The 15,833-nt window shown below is 39.3% G+C and overlaps 1 protein-coding gene across 2 annotated transcripts in view; it reads left to right on the top strand.

Moving 5' to 3' along the window:
* entpd1 (ectonucleoside triphosphate diphosphohydrolase 1) overlaps positions 1-15,833 on the top strand; it is a 27,406-nt gene extending 11,573 nt beyond the window's left edge. The window contains exons 1-10 of one of the 2 annotated variants that reach the window (XM_076296314.1): positions 34-636; positions 1,948-2,069; positions 2,313-2,430; positions 5,607-5,757; positions 6,148-6,307; positions 10,991-11,188; positions 12,219-12,476; positions 12,738-12,845; positions 12,930-13,070; positions 13,688-15,833. In XM_076296314.1, the coding sequence (XP_076152429.1) occupies positions 1,950-2,069; positions 2,313-2,430; positions 5,607-5,757; positions 6,148-6,307; positions 10,991-11,188; positions 12,219-12,476; positions 12,738-12,845; positions 12,930-13,070; positions 13,688-13,897 (1,464 nt within the window). In that variant the 5' untranslated portion in view covers positions 34-636; positions 1,948-1,949 and the 3' untranslated portion in view covers positions 13,898-15,833. Of the gene's footprint in view, positions 1-33; positions 637-1,947; positions 2,070-2,312; positions 2,431-5,606; positions 5,758-6,147; positions 6,308-10,990; positions 11,189-12,218; positions 12,477-12,737; positions 12,846-12,929; positions 13,071-13,687 lie in introns of those variants that run through there. The other variant, XM_076296313.1, reaches the window with a different exon arrangement.

The following is a 15,833-nucleotide window of genomic DNA, read 5'->3' as shown; positions in this document are numbered from 1 at the left end:
GCCTCTCCTGTGTATTTCTGAAATCCATAGGCTATACAAAAATAGTATGCCTTCAAACTTTCAAGAAAAAATACAAATGCAGCCATATACCACTTTCTAGGTTACTACTTATTAGGTTGAAAAGAGCATGACTCAGTCAGTGCAGCTAACCTAGGTTGGACATTTTAGTTTTATTATGTGTAATCACAATCAACCATTTTCCGAAGAGGGCCATCTGATCTGTAAAATTGAATAGGGCCTGCTAGATTACTGTTCCAACCCTATAGGGAGCACTATTGGAGTCACTCCGGTTTTAAAGTTTTGTCTTTTCGGTCATTTAACTGTATAAAGGGGATTTCTTCGTGAATAACCACTTGTTAACTCTTAACGTGTCAAGTATTTGGCCTATCCTAGTAAGAAAATAATGACTGTTTGGGTTGCAATCAAATCACTTTGCCTTGCTTGCCAAATGCAAGCCATACCGGCTGTAGGCGTTACCACATCGACTGTACGGCGAGGGGCAGGACTTGGGGAAATGTATTCTCCAGGAGGGTCAAATGCATGTTCATCGCCGGCAACAGCAGTCACAGCTGGTTACCAGTGGAAGGTACCATAAAGGAATGCCGACGTGAGCGGACAGCTCGCGAAAAAAATCAAGTAGGCGATTCATTATGCAGGCTATTTAAAACCATGTTTAAACAATCATGTTTTGCTAAATCGGAGGGGCTTTACAGTTATTATTGGCATTTCATACAAGTACAACATACAAGTCATTTGAAAATGTCAAAATTGTCGCCTAGATTAGATCAAATCAAATGTATAGTTAGGCTATCTGTAGCCTATTTCAGGCTATTTCCAACTTTTTGAGAGTGGTTGTTTAAAGTTAGCGGAATAATATAGCCTAGTCTATTCTAAATATGTGGTTATGAAGTGTTGACTGTGTTGGCTTGGGCAGCAAGCGATCGATACAGCGGCAGGCTACAGTCAGACTAACAAAGACGCTTCTATCCATTTGGTTACAAGAGCATTGTGCGCCAAACTAAACGTTACCTTTTTTCGGTTGTGGAAAAACCTCTTGCACAAGCGTCGGGTAGAGGTGCAAGCGTTAGGAAGTCTAGACTGCAGTAGGCTATTGTTGGACATAACAAATAGGCTACCATGATCACTGTGATCTTCTATAGCTGTTCGGGTCTGTGGGACCCGTTTGTTCAATGTTTGCTGAAAGAAAAATTATCCTATTTATTATTTCTTCTAACTCAAACTCATTGGCCTTGGCTCAATTACTATGAAGAACATAAAAAATAACTTATTTTCAACTGCACATGGTACATCCCCCTACACATGTGTTTGTGTTTGTGTGTGTCTCTGTCTGTGTGTGTGTGTCTGTGTCTGAGTGTCTGTGTGCGGGAATGTTGTCTTTCTGCACCTGCTATTCCCACACAAAGTTACAGAATTATTATATATTTTTTAATAATTGAATTTCCTCGTTTTCTCACAAAAAAACGAAAATGATCATATGATCATAAAGTGATCTCACTAAATGGCAAATATGAACAAATATCATTGGTAATTGAGCTAAAGTAAGCATCTGTTTTTGCATAAATTGTTATGGCTGTATTGATTTGAAAGCCTAATAATGAGGTGGGTCCACCAGACCCGGAAACATTGGCTGAGTAACAAAAGTATGAACACCTTACAAGGGTTAAGCAACGACTCTGAATGCTGTCTCACCCCATGGGAAAAATAAATTTCTCTCCACTACACTTCCCTCCACTCACTAGATATCATCAAGCTGAGTTAATCACACTACCCAGCTGGCCCTAAGTAGGTAGCACTATGGAGCCATGTAAATGAAATTGAGTTGAATTGATTTTTTTGCAAAATTATATCAATTGAATACAGCTGACACAGATGCTTGACCTTACATCTGTTGGCTAATTTTATCTTTAATTTTGTCTTTTTTTTCAGAAATGAAAGCTCCATGGCACAGTGGAAAAATGCTCTGTGTGGCCATCTTCTTTATTGCTGCTGTTATTACACTTGTAGCCATCTCTGTTGTGCAGAATAAACCAATACCGCAGAAGTATAAGGTAGGCAATGGTTTATGAGATACAACCACCTGTGTATTGTAAATACTGACTTTTGGAACTGGCTCAGTGTTGAATGAAAGTCCTGTTGTGCCACAGTTAATGGTAAATGCTCATGCTGAAAAGGAATTGTCAAGGTTTACCTCTGAAATAAACTGTGAACTTCAAAGCTAATTGACATCTCAACAACAGAGACAACTCTCTCATTCTCTTTGTGTGTCTTTCCCCTCTCTTTTCTGTAATAAGTATGGAATAGTGCTCGACGCAGGTTCCTCACATACGGCGTTGTACATCTATGAGTGGCCAGCGGAGAAAGAGAACAATACTGGGATGGTCCGCCAGCGACACTATTGCCCTGTGAAAGGTATGGCATCAGTCAGGACATCCTCTCTCTCCCTTCTGCTAGACCACTGCAGTGTTTGTGTTCAGCAGGTAGACAGGGGCGCTGCTAGAAAATATGGGCCCTATGAAAGAAAATAATTCTGGGCCCCTCAAAATGCTAGATGGTCCACTGGCAATTGATAAATTGAGACTTAAAATATATAGGCTACAATCATTGATTATATAGCATATTACAATGCAGCCTGTAAAAACCTACACTGGTATTCAACCATTTGTTTCCTAACACAATTTGATCTCTTCAACATCAATAGAGTAAATGCTGAGCAACTATTGCCTAGCAGCTTTGAATAAGGTAAAAGTGAAAGTGACACCTGTTAAACTCACCTCAGCATGACAGTTACTGAGGGTAGAAAAATAAAAACGGAAAACCCTTGACAGGAGGGGACATGAAACGATCTGTCAGAGCTACATGACTACATGCACAGACTATGGGCCCGTCCACACGGAGACGCTTTTTAGGTTAAACGCAGAGGTTTTGCTTCGTCTTGGCCGAGCGTCCAAACGAATCCTGTAAACGCACTGCCCGAAACCGCACCTTTCTGAAACCTGGTCCCAGAGTGGAGAAATCTGAAACCGTACCCCGTTTGAATTCGTTTAGACAGCGAAACCGCACATCCTGCTTGCGTATCGATGATGTCATTGCCACACCTCAGCTGCCCTGGACTTGCACTTATAGTATTGCCTAACAATACTAGTTTTCATACATTACATAACCTACGATTACACTCCGTTAGATAAATATCACAACTGGTGCTGCGCAGCGCCGATAGCTTATGACTTGGTGGACCGAACACTGTTTTTCCCAGTGTTTTTTTATGCATTCTAGCTACTGTCAGTGACGCGAGAGAACTTAAGTTATTAGGAAAGTGCGGTGTAAGTTTAGGCTACATTAAAGCAACACCAAAGAACTTTCCCTCTGTCGCACGCACGCTATTTGTTTATCCAGCACCGGCTTTGCAAATAACGATGTCCACAGACAAGGTAGTATATTTTGCATGACTTATAAAAGTACGATGTATTGCGACATCAGATGCTAGTCAAATTTGTAGTTTCTTATGTCTCATTCCATCGAACTACAGATCCGCTACCCGATCTGGCAAACTTACATAGTGCGGTTATAGCCGATAGAGGGCCGCGAAGCGAATGCAGAATTGCCGTTCACCCTGTTACGAGTTGATGAACCACTGAAACGATTTTGGAAACATTATTTTAAGGTATAAAAAAATCTTTGGTGTTGCTTTAATTTGTGCCAGTGTCATTCATTTATTTTACATGTCTTACAACATATATACATGCATTCACAGTCGAGTGAAATCAGATATAAGCATACAAAGACGCTTAAATGTGAATCACGGACTATCCTACAACCAAAGAAAGTAAAGGTGATTAGTAGGCCTACCTGCATTAGCCAAATAAAGGACGGGACTGCACCCTTCACAAACCGTAAAATAAAGTTTATTAGTTTTACAGTTGACTACAGTTGACAGTTCACCATCAGTCCACACAAACAATTCTGGTTTCCTTGCACTAGCCATTTGGTCGTAGCCTATTCTGTCTGTTTGTAAAGCGCAAATTTTGGTCAATTTCTGTAAAGAAACAGTGCCACCTATAGGCCTGGGGTATGAAGTAACGTGTTGAGTCGTGTTGAGATGGATCCGTTTGGACGCAAATATTCTTGATGCGGTTTCAGGGAAGACGGAGGAAAAACAGATCGGTTTCGTACGTGTGGACTAGCCCTATGTGACAGTATGCACAAAATGAAAGAAGTCATAGAACCACAGCCTTCCTATTTGTGTGCGTGTGTGTGTGTACATCTTGTCACTTGTTCTAACTCCTCTAACTTACAGCTACGTGACCTACATGCAGAGATTATGTGACCGCATGCACAAATTCAAATGAAAGTAGACATAGAACCTCAGCCTTCCTATTTGTGTGAAATTAGGCCACTAAAATCTTTCCAAATGGTTAGATAAATCGGTTACACTTTACTTGAAGGTATCTACATAACAGTGAAATGACACTGTCATGAACATGTCATAAACATTATACACAACTCATAAACGTTTATAATGCTTCTGTCATTAAGTGTCATTCGGTTTTTGTCATGACAAGTTATGGTTAGAGTTAGAGCAAAGATCCGAGGGGGGTGAATACTTTTTATAGACACTGTATATTCTAATAGGTAACTGGGTCAATTTATCAACCGTCTCTGGTTAGAAAATTAGAATTAACATTTTATTTTAGTGTGTAGTTGGTTTTACTATTTGTGCACTGGCCAGTTGTTCTCGCCCCACTATTCCCATCTAAAAGTCAATTTTAGAGTTAAGGTTAGGGTTAAGGTTAAGGTTAAGGTTAAGGTTAAGGTTATGGTTAAGGTTATGGTTATGGTTAGGGTTAGGGTTCATGTGTCATGACTGTGTATGTAGATATCTCTATAAGTAAAGTGTTACCAAAAAAACTGTACAGTGTATAGTGTATATAATCCTCACCACATTTACATTTATTCATTTAGCAGACACTTTTTTCCAAAGCCATTCTCATCAGAGCAACTCAGTACAGTGGCCGACGGCTGCAAACAACCTGCAATTTATGTCAATTTATGAAAATCGACAAAACACTTGCAAATATACAAAACACAAGCAACTTAAGAAAACATCTTCATCAATTTGATGACAACAAAAAGTGCATAGCGTACCTATTGTCCTGCAGGCGGACTAGACCATTTTGCGCTTTAGCAAGGGATGTGTGACTTTAAACTGTCTTCACTATATTTTATATAAAAAGTTAGTCAATCAACCAAGTTATTCAGCAAATGCACTTTATAAATTAACTTTACAATTAACTCCCCCTTGGGGCACTAGTAATCAGTCCCACTTTTCCCCATCGTCAAACTTTCTATTCCCTAGGTACATTTCTTGCAATTGCAAAACTGAAATCTGGAGATGATTTTTTCAGCAGTTTTTATGTTATTTTTTTGTAGCTCTGGGAGGAACAATTTGTTGAAAGTATGAATGAAATTTGTGATTTGCCAGGTTTTCATCAGCTTAAGGTTTTGTACCAGCTGTTGATTAATCAGTAGACCAGCATGACGGAATTTGTCCCTGTGATCTTCTGACCTCAGTTGATCCTCTCCCATAGGCAAGGGAATCTCCAGCTATGCCCACAACTCCAGCGGAGCAGGCCTGTCCCTGATGCATTGCATAGAGGAGGCCAAGCGCAAGATTGATCCAGCCAAGCACAAAGAGACCCCAGTGTACCTGGGAGCCACTGCAGGGATGAGGCTGCTAATGTAAGCCATTTTTGCCGTAACAGATTCACAGGCCTTCAGGCTGGTGTAATCAACATTCTTTTCAAATGTGTCAGTTAGGTGGCTGTGAAAACATATGTGTTATGGGACTGGAATTAGAATGGCACTGGATGGTTCAGTTGTAGTAACCAACCAGAAAGTTCCTGAGATGGTGCCTGAGAGTTGTTATTTTTTACAACATCTTGAAGGCAGAAAATAATACTCCCACTGTAATTCTTCATAAATCACATCACATTATAGTTCCATTCAACAGTTCAAATACATTTAGCAGCAATTCTTCAATAGTAACAATCAATTAGTAATAAAATAAGAATCATATTGCAATCCTTCTGCATCTTCATTATGGGCCAATGGTCAAACTGCTCTCCCTAGGGAGCAGGACACTAAGAGTGCAGAGAAGGTCTTGTCCTCGGTGGAGGATACCCTGTCAAAGACGCCCTTCGGCTTCCAGGGGGCACGCATCATCACAGGCCAGCAGGAGGGAGCCTTTGGCTGGATTACTGTCAACTACCTGAGGGAAAACTTCGGGAAGGTTAGTTCCCACATACAGTATATAGAGCCACAGGCTTTTATTTCTACACAAATTAAATGCAGGTAGTTCCAGCGCAAGACTCTTCTAAACCAAAACCCAGTGGTGTACATGACTAATTATACTTGTTTATTTAATTTGAATTAGATTTAATTTAAGAGTTCATGTAATGTCACAGTAAACTTTTTAAGACATTTTTCGAATGAAATAAATGTTTCCCAAAACCTAAACACAAATGTTGGGAAAGTTTGGAGAATTAATCAAAGTGTCCATTGAATCAAGTGAAATCATTGGCAGATCAGATATTGAAGAGAAAAAAGTAAATTCATACCAACAGTTTAATTTTCCACTCAAACAGTGAACTCACAACTATAAGGACAAGTGACTGAGCAAATGTTCCTGAGAACTTGTCATGGACAGAATGCTTTCTTTACTTTTTGAACAAAGGTTTAATTCACTTCTGACTTTATGGATGAAATGAAGTAATTTTACAGAAATTCCATCCACATTCCATCCTGCATTGTGTTGTGTAGGCCTAATGTTAGATAGGCTACTATGGGCACAAGGTCTGCATCCTGCATTGTGTTGTGTAGGCCTAATGTTAGATAGGCTACTAAGGTCTGCATTCTGCATTATGTTGTGTAGGCCTAATGTTAGATAGGCTACTAAGGTCTGCATTCTGCATTATGTTGTGTAGGCCTAATGTTAGATAGGCTACTAAGGTCTGCATCCTGCATTGTGTTGTGTAGGCCTAATGTTAGATAGGCTACTATGGGCACAAGGTCTGCATTCTGCATTGTGTTGAGTAGGCCTAATGTTAGATAGGCTACTAAGGTCTGCATTCTGCATTATGTTGTGTAGGCCTAATGTTAGATAGGCTACTAAGGTCTGCATTCTGCATTATGTTGTGTAGGCCTAATGTTAGATAGGCTACTAAGGTCTGCATTCTGCATTGTGTTGTGTAGGCCTAATGTTAGATAGGCTACTAAGGTCTGCATTCTGCATTATGTTGTGTAGGCCTAATGTTAGATAGGCTACTATGGGCACAAGGTCTGCATCCTGCATTGTGTTGTGTAGGCCTAATGTTAGATAGGCTACTAAGGTCTGCATTCTGCATTGTGTTGAGTAGGCCTAATGTTAGATAGGCTACTAAGGTCTGCATTCTGCATTGTGTTGTGTAGGCCTAATGTTAGATAGGCTACTAAGGTCTGCATTCTGCATTGTGTTGTGTAGGCCTAATGTTAGATAGGCTACTAAGGTCTGCATTCTGCATTATGTTGTGTAGGCCTAATGTTAGATAGGCTACTAAGGTCTGCATTCTGCATTATGTTGTGTAGGCCTAATGTTAGATAGGCTACTAAGGTCTGCATTCTGCATTATGTTGTGTAGGCCTAATGTTAGATAGGCTACTAAGGTCTGCATCCTGCATTGTGTTGTGTAGGCCTAATGTTAGATAGGCTACTATGGGCACAAGGTCTGCATTCTGCATTGTGTTGTGTAGGCCTAATGTTAGATAGGCTACTAAGGTCTGCATTCTGCATTATGTTGTGTAGGCCTAATGTTAGATAGGCTACTAAGGTCTGCATTCTGCATTATGTTGTGTAGGCCTAATGTTAGATAGGCTACTAAGGTCTGCATTCTGCATTATGTTGTGTAGGCCTAATGTTAGATAGGCTACTAAGGTCTGCATTCTGCATTGTGTTGTGTAGGCCTAATGTTAGATAGGCTACTAAGGTCTGCATTCTGCATTATGTTGTGTAGGCCTAATGTTAGATAGGCTACTATGGGCACAAGGTCTGCATCCTGCATTGTGTTGTGTAGGCCTAATGTTAGATAGGCTACTAAGGTCTGCATCCTGCATTGTGTTGTGTAGGCCTAATGTTAGATAGGCTACTAAGGTCTGCATTCTGCATTGTGTTGTGTAGGCCTAATGTTAGATAGGCTACTAAGGTCTGCATTCTGCATTGTGTTGTGTAGGCCTAATGTTAGATAGGCTACTAAGGTCTGCATTCTGCATTGTGTTGTGTAGGCCTAATGTTAGATATGCTACTAAGGTCTGCATTCTGCATTATGTTGTGTAGGCCTAATGTTAGATAGGCTACTAAGGTCTGCATTCTGCATTATGTTGTGTAGGCCTAATGTTAGATAGGCTACTAAGGTCTGCATTCTGCATTATGTTGTGTAGGCCTAATGTTAGATAGGCTTGATTTTCCCAACCTGTAGAACAAGGACTTTAACACCTTTACGTTGTATCAGAAGTAGTGGCAAAAATGATCATATAGCACATTCTGCTTTTTGTCCGCAAAATGAAAGCACCACAATAATTTCAGTAGACAACATGATTAATCTGTTTTGCTTTCTGTGTATGAAAGACTGCACTCTCTTCAAAATTTTTTGAGCAAAATGACAGTTACATGGTTTTTGTAATAAATCCATGCATTTCATAGCACAGAGTTCATTTTTTATACCAAAAAGGTCACCGGATAAGTTTTTCCCTTAAACTTAAGTGTAACGATATAATTTAATTCACCATTACCATACCATCACCATACTTTTCCATACCATTTTCTCCTCTATTTTTCCAAATTGGATGTGATTAAATGTAGAAGTGACACCAACAAAACAAAGTTCTACATAGTATAAAGCAGGTATACATATAATACAACAAAATATGTTTGATAAGCTACTTAAGTAATGTTCAAATCAGATATTTTAGGACTTTTACTTTACCTACAGTGCCTATTAAAATATTCACCCCCTCACAGTCAAAGCAGATTTCTACCAGGTAATGTTAATCAATTAAAAATATACAATGCAAAATAAGTGATTGCATAAATTGCCCCCTTAAAGTGACTGACCTAAATCAGCAGAGGTCCAGCCAATTGGTGCTAGTAGTCTCACAGTTGCTGAAATGGAGATTGCCTGAGTGCAGTGAATGTGTATATAATATAGTAATATAAAAACACCTGTGTCTGGAAAGTCCAGTCACTGGTCAATCAGTATTCCTGGCTACAATTCCACCATGAAGACAAAATAACACTCCAAGAAACTCAGAGAAAAGGTTATTGACAAGCATCCCCTGGATTTCAGTGAAATCCATCATTAAGGAATGTAAGGAATATGGCAAATGTGCAAATATGCCTGTGACATAAATGCGCTACATATCACAGTTGAGTCTAGTACATATTACAAACTATAAAATAATCATAGGCCTACCTAAATTATACTTATACTAACATATAAATTACAAATAACTTGAATATCATAAATAAATCATGAATTGCAGAAATGGCTCCAACAATCTGGATACTGCAACCTTACTCCATTTTTCTTTGCCAAACTCCCGGGGGGGGGGGGGTGATTTATGCAATCACTTGTTTTGCATTATTTTTAATAGCCGCTATGCATAGATATATACACTAGATGTCGCCTTCTGCTTCTCAGCATGCGTCAACACCGCCGCCATCTTGGTACAGGGATCTGAAGCGCTAAACTAGTTCTCCTGTATTGTTAGCGTTACCTATTTAGCGACGTTTGGCCATCCCCAGCGATAGAAAACCTTTTTAGCGATTAGCGACAAATTTGGGAACTTCTCACAATGATGGCAGATCGGCTTCTTTGTTGTTGAAACGTAAGAAAATCACCTTTCTCATGGCTTTGTCATTTATGAATTCAGCTACATCTCGTTTGCCCATGGCACTGACCCATGATTATAAAAGTAACGACTGGCGTAGCCTATGTAGTAGCAGAGGTAAATGTTCTACAGATCTACAGCAACTTCTGGTGAGATTACAACTTCCATGAGTAAACGAGACGAGGGGTATGTGGCCTCAACCAGAGCCTGTCTACGAAGAGCCTGTTTACTTTCATTGTATCGAACCTGGTTGCAGTTTACTCATTGTTCCTCTAGGGGCCGCCGCTAGCTAGTGCAGAATGAATGGGAGTCTATGGGGCTAGACGGGTAAAATGTATATTTATTATCGTCTTAAGCTTAGTTTTCTCTAGACTCAACCATAAATACATGCCTGTCAGTTGGAACAACCCAAAAAACTAGATAATTGCTTGAGATTTTGACGATTTATGGTGATTTTATTTTCGCTAGATCTTTGCCCAGATTGACGCTAATGCATTGTAAAGGAGTGGATCACTGAAGCAAGATGGCGTCTCGATTGACGCATTCGTTCCAATGAACAGCAGTAGTCAAGGCGACATCTAGTGTATATGCTTTCACTTTGACATTATAGAAGGAATTTTTGTAAATTATTGTAAAAAAGGCCAAATTAGATTGATTGAAATCCCATTTACAAAAAGCAGTAAAAGAGGAAATATCCAAGGGGGGCTGATGAATACTTTTTATAGACACTGTATATTGTAATAGGTACTGGGTCATTTTCGTTGTAAGATATCAATACTTTTACTTAATTATGGTTTTCAGGTACTTCATACACCACTGCCTAAACTCTAAGGCTAATTTCTGACGGCATGGGTGTCTTGTTTGGTGTTAAGAGTTTAAAGAGGAATAGAATTGATTCCATAATATATATCATGCTTTGATCATATACAGGATGAAATACTGCAGAGTGGGACTGAATAACAGTGACTTAAGAGGCAGACATTCATCTCTTGTTGGAGGGAACTAGTCATCTGATTCTTTTAAGAAAAGTGAATAGTAAGTTTTTTTTTCAGGCTGCAGGAACAATGGGAGCTTTAGACCTGGGAGGTGCCTCCACCCAGATCACCTTTGTCTCCAACCAACCAATAGAGTCACCTGACAATTCCATGGACTTCCGACTCTATGGTAGCGACTACCAGGTGTACACACACAGCTTCCTGTGTTATGGGAAGGACCAGGTCCTCAAATTGGCTCTGGAGAAACAGCTACAGGTAATACTTTCACGCCACAGAAGTGTACACACTGTCTAAAGGAGATTGATCATGCACTGACATAGCCTACTAAATTCATTGCTTAATTCAGGGTTCCTACGCAGTAAGAAAAGTATGGAATTTGATTTTAGTAATTTCCAGGTCTGGATAAGTATGGAAAAAAAAAACAAGGATATGGAGAAATATTTGTGTTTCCAGACTATTGCATCTACAGTACTAATCACTTCACTCAGGTCATAATAAACCATTCCTACTGTTGTGTAGCTTAAGATGTCAGTCCACATCATCAAGATACAATTGAATGGGGGTCCTCAAAAAAATCTCTCCCACAAGGGGACCCTGGTACCAAAACCAAATCGAAAACCCCAGTTCTATGCACGTGCCCTATACCTAGCTCTGCTATTTTCGGCTAAAACACTGGTAGACTTTTTTGATTTTGTAAAAGTTACCAAGACATGGATACTGCATTATCTGATAAACTGTTATTGCAAACAAATAATACTGTTTACGGTGATTTCTGAGGCCTTTGCCAGCAGTGCACTAGTCTCCAACATATGTAGTATGCTGTATCAAATGTGAGTGCACCTTCCAACCCAGCACTTCCCCATCGAAAAGTATCCAACATTGGGCAAGTGTTTTCTGAGGGCTAACAAGTTAATAATAAACATTATTATACAGCTCTTGCTAGTAGAACACTCCATTGACAATATCTAGAATGCAGTCAGAAAAATCTACAGAGAAGTTTGAACATTTGAGTATGGAAAAAGTATGGAATTTTGAAATGGAAAATGTGTAGGAACCCTGTTAATTACTGTCCTGTTTGTGAAATTCAGAATCACTTAATTTTAAGTTTTTTGACAGACTTCAGGTCTATATGGAAATCAGTGAAATATGTACCATTTTAACTCAAGAGGAAACATTCCCCCAAAAGTTTATAATTTTAAGAGCCATTTCACTTATATTCTTGCATGTCTAATATTAGACTTTCCAGGCTTGTTTTTAAGGCTCCCTCTATTTTTTTTTTACCAAGTCAGGTGAGACCCTCCTAGTGGACCCCTGCTTCCACCAAGGCTACAGTCAAGACAAGCAGTTTAAGGACGTCTTTGATACCCCCTGTGTCAAGACTATCAACAAAGATGATTTGAGAGAAAATTTCACACACAATGGCACTGGCAACTTTGCACAGTGTCAAAGTTCCATCCAGAAAGTCTTCAACTTCAGCCAATGTACAAGCTCACGATGTTCCTTTAATGGAGTGTACCAGCCTCCTGTAGTAGGGACCTTTGGGGTGAGAAATATCTGCTGGCTACTTTCATCTTTCTAAAAGCTGAAGGTTGGTTTAGGGGTATGCAGTGCATGGTCACAAGAAAAAATATTGAATGCTAGAGGTTTTAGAAATTATATCCCATCAAATACATTTACTCTATTAGATTATGCTCCATTTACAATAATCATCAATTTGTTTAGTTGGTTCCTGATCATTTTGGTATTACAAAATAGTACTGTTATTCATTTCATATCCTCCTCCTTGTTTCTGTGCTGCTCATAGGCCTTCTCTGCGTACTACTTTGTGATGAACTTCCTAAACCTAACTGGCCAGTCCCTGGAAGATACCAAGAGGAACCTGGCAGATTACTGCAAGACCCCATGGAACGAAGTATGTTGACTTCATGTCAAGCTATAGGCAATATCCATCCAGAAATCGCAGCACAATGAAATAATACCTCTCCTGATTTTTCAGATTAAGCAGAGATACGGTAAAGGAGTAAAGGAGAAGTACCTTTCAGAGTACTGCTTCTCTGGGACTTACATTTTGACCTTGCTAGAAAACGGCTACAACTTCACAGATGACACCTGGAAAGATATCACCTTCATTGATAAGGTCCCCAGCTTTCTCACACTCATCTTTGTCTCCCATTAGAGTTAGAGTTCTATCTGTGCTCTGTGAAAAAAGGGCACCTGGACACCGCACCCTAATAATGCATGATGATCTGCATCATAAAGAGTAGTACAGTTAATAAGTGCCTTTACAATCATTTTAGAACACATTTATTCAAATTTTTCATTTTTCATTTACAAGTTGTTCAAAAGTATTAATCAGCCAATTACTGTGAATTTTGTTGCATAGGTCCGTTGAGCTGGCAGTATTCTTTGCAGTGTATGTGTATATCTCTGGGGCCCATTCACTATGTGTCTCTATGTGTATATCTCTGTAAAGGCCCAATATGTTAATATGAATGACGACGTTCACACATAAACTATAACGATAAAGACATGAAGAACGATATCGTTGGGGATCACTTTCAGAGCGATTTTCACAATGATAAAAAGCTAATAGCCAATCAGAACCCATTGCATTTTAACCGTCACATTCATTAACACAAGGAGATACTTTGTTTATCGTTGTTCAGTGTGAACGCTTTTATCGTTATGGTTATAGTTATCGTTATCGTTCTTGGTGTGAATGGGCCTTAACTCTCTTGTGTTATCTCCTCACAGATCGAAGGCAGTAGTGCAGGCTGGACTCTGGGTTACATGCTCAACTTGACCAACATGATTCCCGCTGAGGCCCCAGACACTCCACTCATGACTCACGGGGGCTTCGTCACCCTCACACTCTTCCTCAGCATCTTCCTCCTCGTCCTCATGTTCCTCGGCCACAGATTTCTTGGTCGGCCTTCTTGTTCATCTCCGAAGGATATTGTCTAGGCCTGTGTCAACGCTGAGGTTACAGGACAGACTGCCCGGTGGAAGGGATTTTAATGTGACCACCAAGGGACTAGCAGGAATCTGATGAAGGCAGTATCCTGTTGGATAAGGACCACCTCTTATGGAGCTCAACTTAGCTAGTAGCAGACAGTAACTAGGGCCACAGGAGTTCAGAAGCACAGGAGACAGGTTAAGAGTGAAGGTGTTGATGTGAGTCTTTCACTGTCTTCAGAACCTTTTCCTGCCCAAACCAAACAAACTCAGGAGATTGTTGGATGTTTAAGAGAAATTGTTTTATTTTGGTAATAGCAGTTCGGCTATAAATACTGTATAAATATTTTTTAAAGGATTTTCTTATAGCACTGTGTGCGTTTATGTGTCCAACATGTAAATGGTGACCATGATGCATCATCATTTTGAGCTGTGTAAATAATTGACAATTTTATTATTTTTAACAGACCCCAAGAAAAGCAGTGGCATTCAAAAAAGTTAATGATGACATGATCTACTCAAATATTCTACAGGCATTTCAAACTAGGTTGTATCTCTTATCACAAGATGAACTTTAAATGCCTTGAAGTGGACACTCCAATAAAATCCCTTCATGGGATTTAAACATCTATTTTTATGCAACTATTGGAATATTATTCCATGTAGAAACTACAGCTCAGTTATCAAGCTTAACAAAACAAAATTGAACCATTACCTGTACTCACAACAGCATTCTATTGCTGTTACCGTAATATTCTAGTATTGTAATTATCATTCCACATTTTTCCTAACTGGTATGATATGCAAAAACATATGCAAAAAGTAATCCTTTCTACAAAGAATTGTACTTATTTCTCATTGTTCAGATCAGGCTTAACTAGCTTATGAGTATCATCACCTTGCCTGTCAAGTGCTATGGTTTAGGTCAAGTGTGCAAAATGTCCATAGTAGCTAGCTACCATATTATCTGTCCAAAATGTATTTAGATCAAGAACAAATGGGTCTGAGAAATGAAAAGATTGAGTTTTAAGTCTTCACTCTCAATGCCATGCATGGTATGGTTATTTTAGAGGATGCTTACAGTTTCTAATTTCATCCCCACACAGCAGTGCCAGTAACATTTTTTTTTATGTTAAAATGAACATATTATTGCCTCCCCTCCTTTCCGCAAGGACTGCAATGGCTAACACTGGGATTTATGATGTTTTCTTTGAAATTACCATTCATGGACTTGAGTTGTTATGGATAGCAAAGTGGATGTGTTACTGGGAGGAGAGCTCTTTATCCCCCCTGACACCACAGGGGGGGGCACTTCCTATAAACTCTCTCTTTACCTCACAAGGACACAGGATGAAGAAGCCTGCAGAAGTGCCTTTTTAAGTCATTCTCTTCTCTGTGTGTTGCCCTTAAAAGTGATAGCATTATTCCTGTTTTTCTTAGCTGAATGTGAATGAATCTGAATGAATGAAACCTTTACTGCTATATACCAGTTTCTCATGTGTACCAAGTGTGAAGCAGTGAGCAGAAAGACCATGCTTACATGGAAAGGTTTCCCTTTTGAAGCCTAAAAGCGTCTAATATTTGTTAACATCAGTAATGTGAGTAATTGTCATTCCTGCCCTTGCCTGCATACATGGATGTTCTTGCACAAAACTGACCAGTCATCAGTTTGTGATATCCAATGTATGATTATCTTGTCATGTACAGAGTTGTATACAGTGGTTCCCCACCAAGGGCCATTCACTTTTTAAAATTGTCAGTCTCTTTTGTATATTGAATATAAAAGCTATGGATTTATATATTAATCAAAAAAAAAACTTTTCTGTGGTATAGACATGAGTTGTCTTGGTTGTTTTCATCAGGCAAAGATCATCTCGGCACACCAACATCTTGAAAGTCCACTCTATGTCCAGAGTCCAGAGCTACTTCATAGACTATTTATTTA

Source organism: Alosa pseudoharengus, unplaced genomic scaffold (assembly GCF_046254945.1).
Source record: "Alosa pseudoharengus isolate Yale_2024_CS ecotype anadromous, Long Island Sound unplaced genomic scaffold, YU_APseudo_1.1 YU_APseudo_1.1_scf_20, whole genome shotgun sequence".
Classification (NCBI taxonomy): domain Eukaryota; kingdom Metazoa; phylum Chordata; class Actinopteri; order Clupeiformes; family Clupeidae; genus Alosa; species Alosa pseudoharengus.
This window is presented reverse-complemented; position numbering and strand designations above follow the sequence as displayed.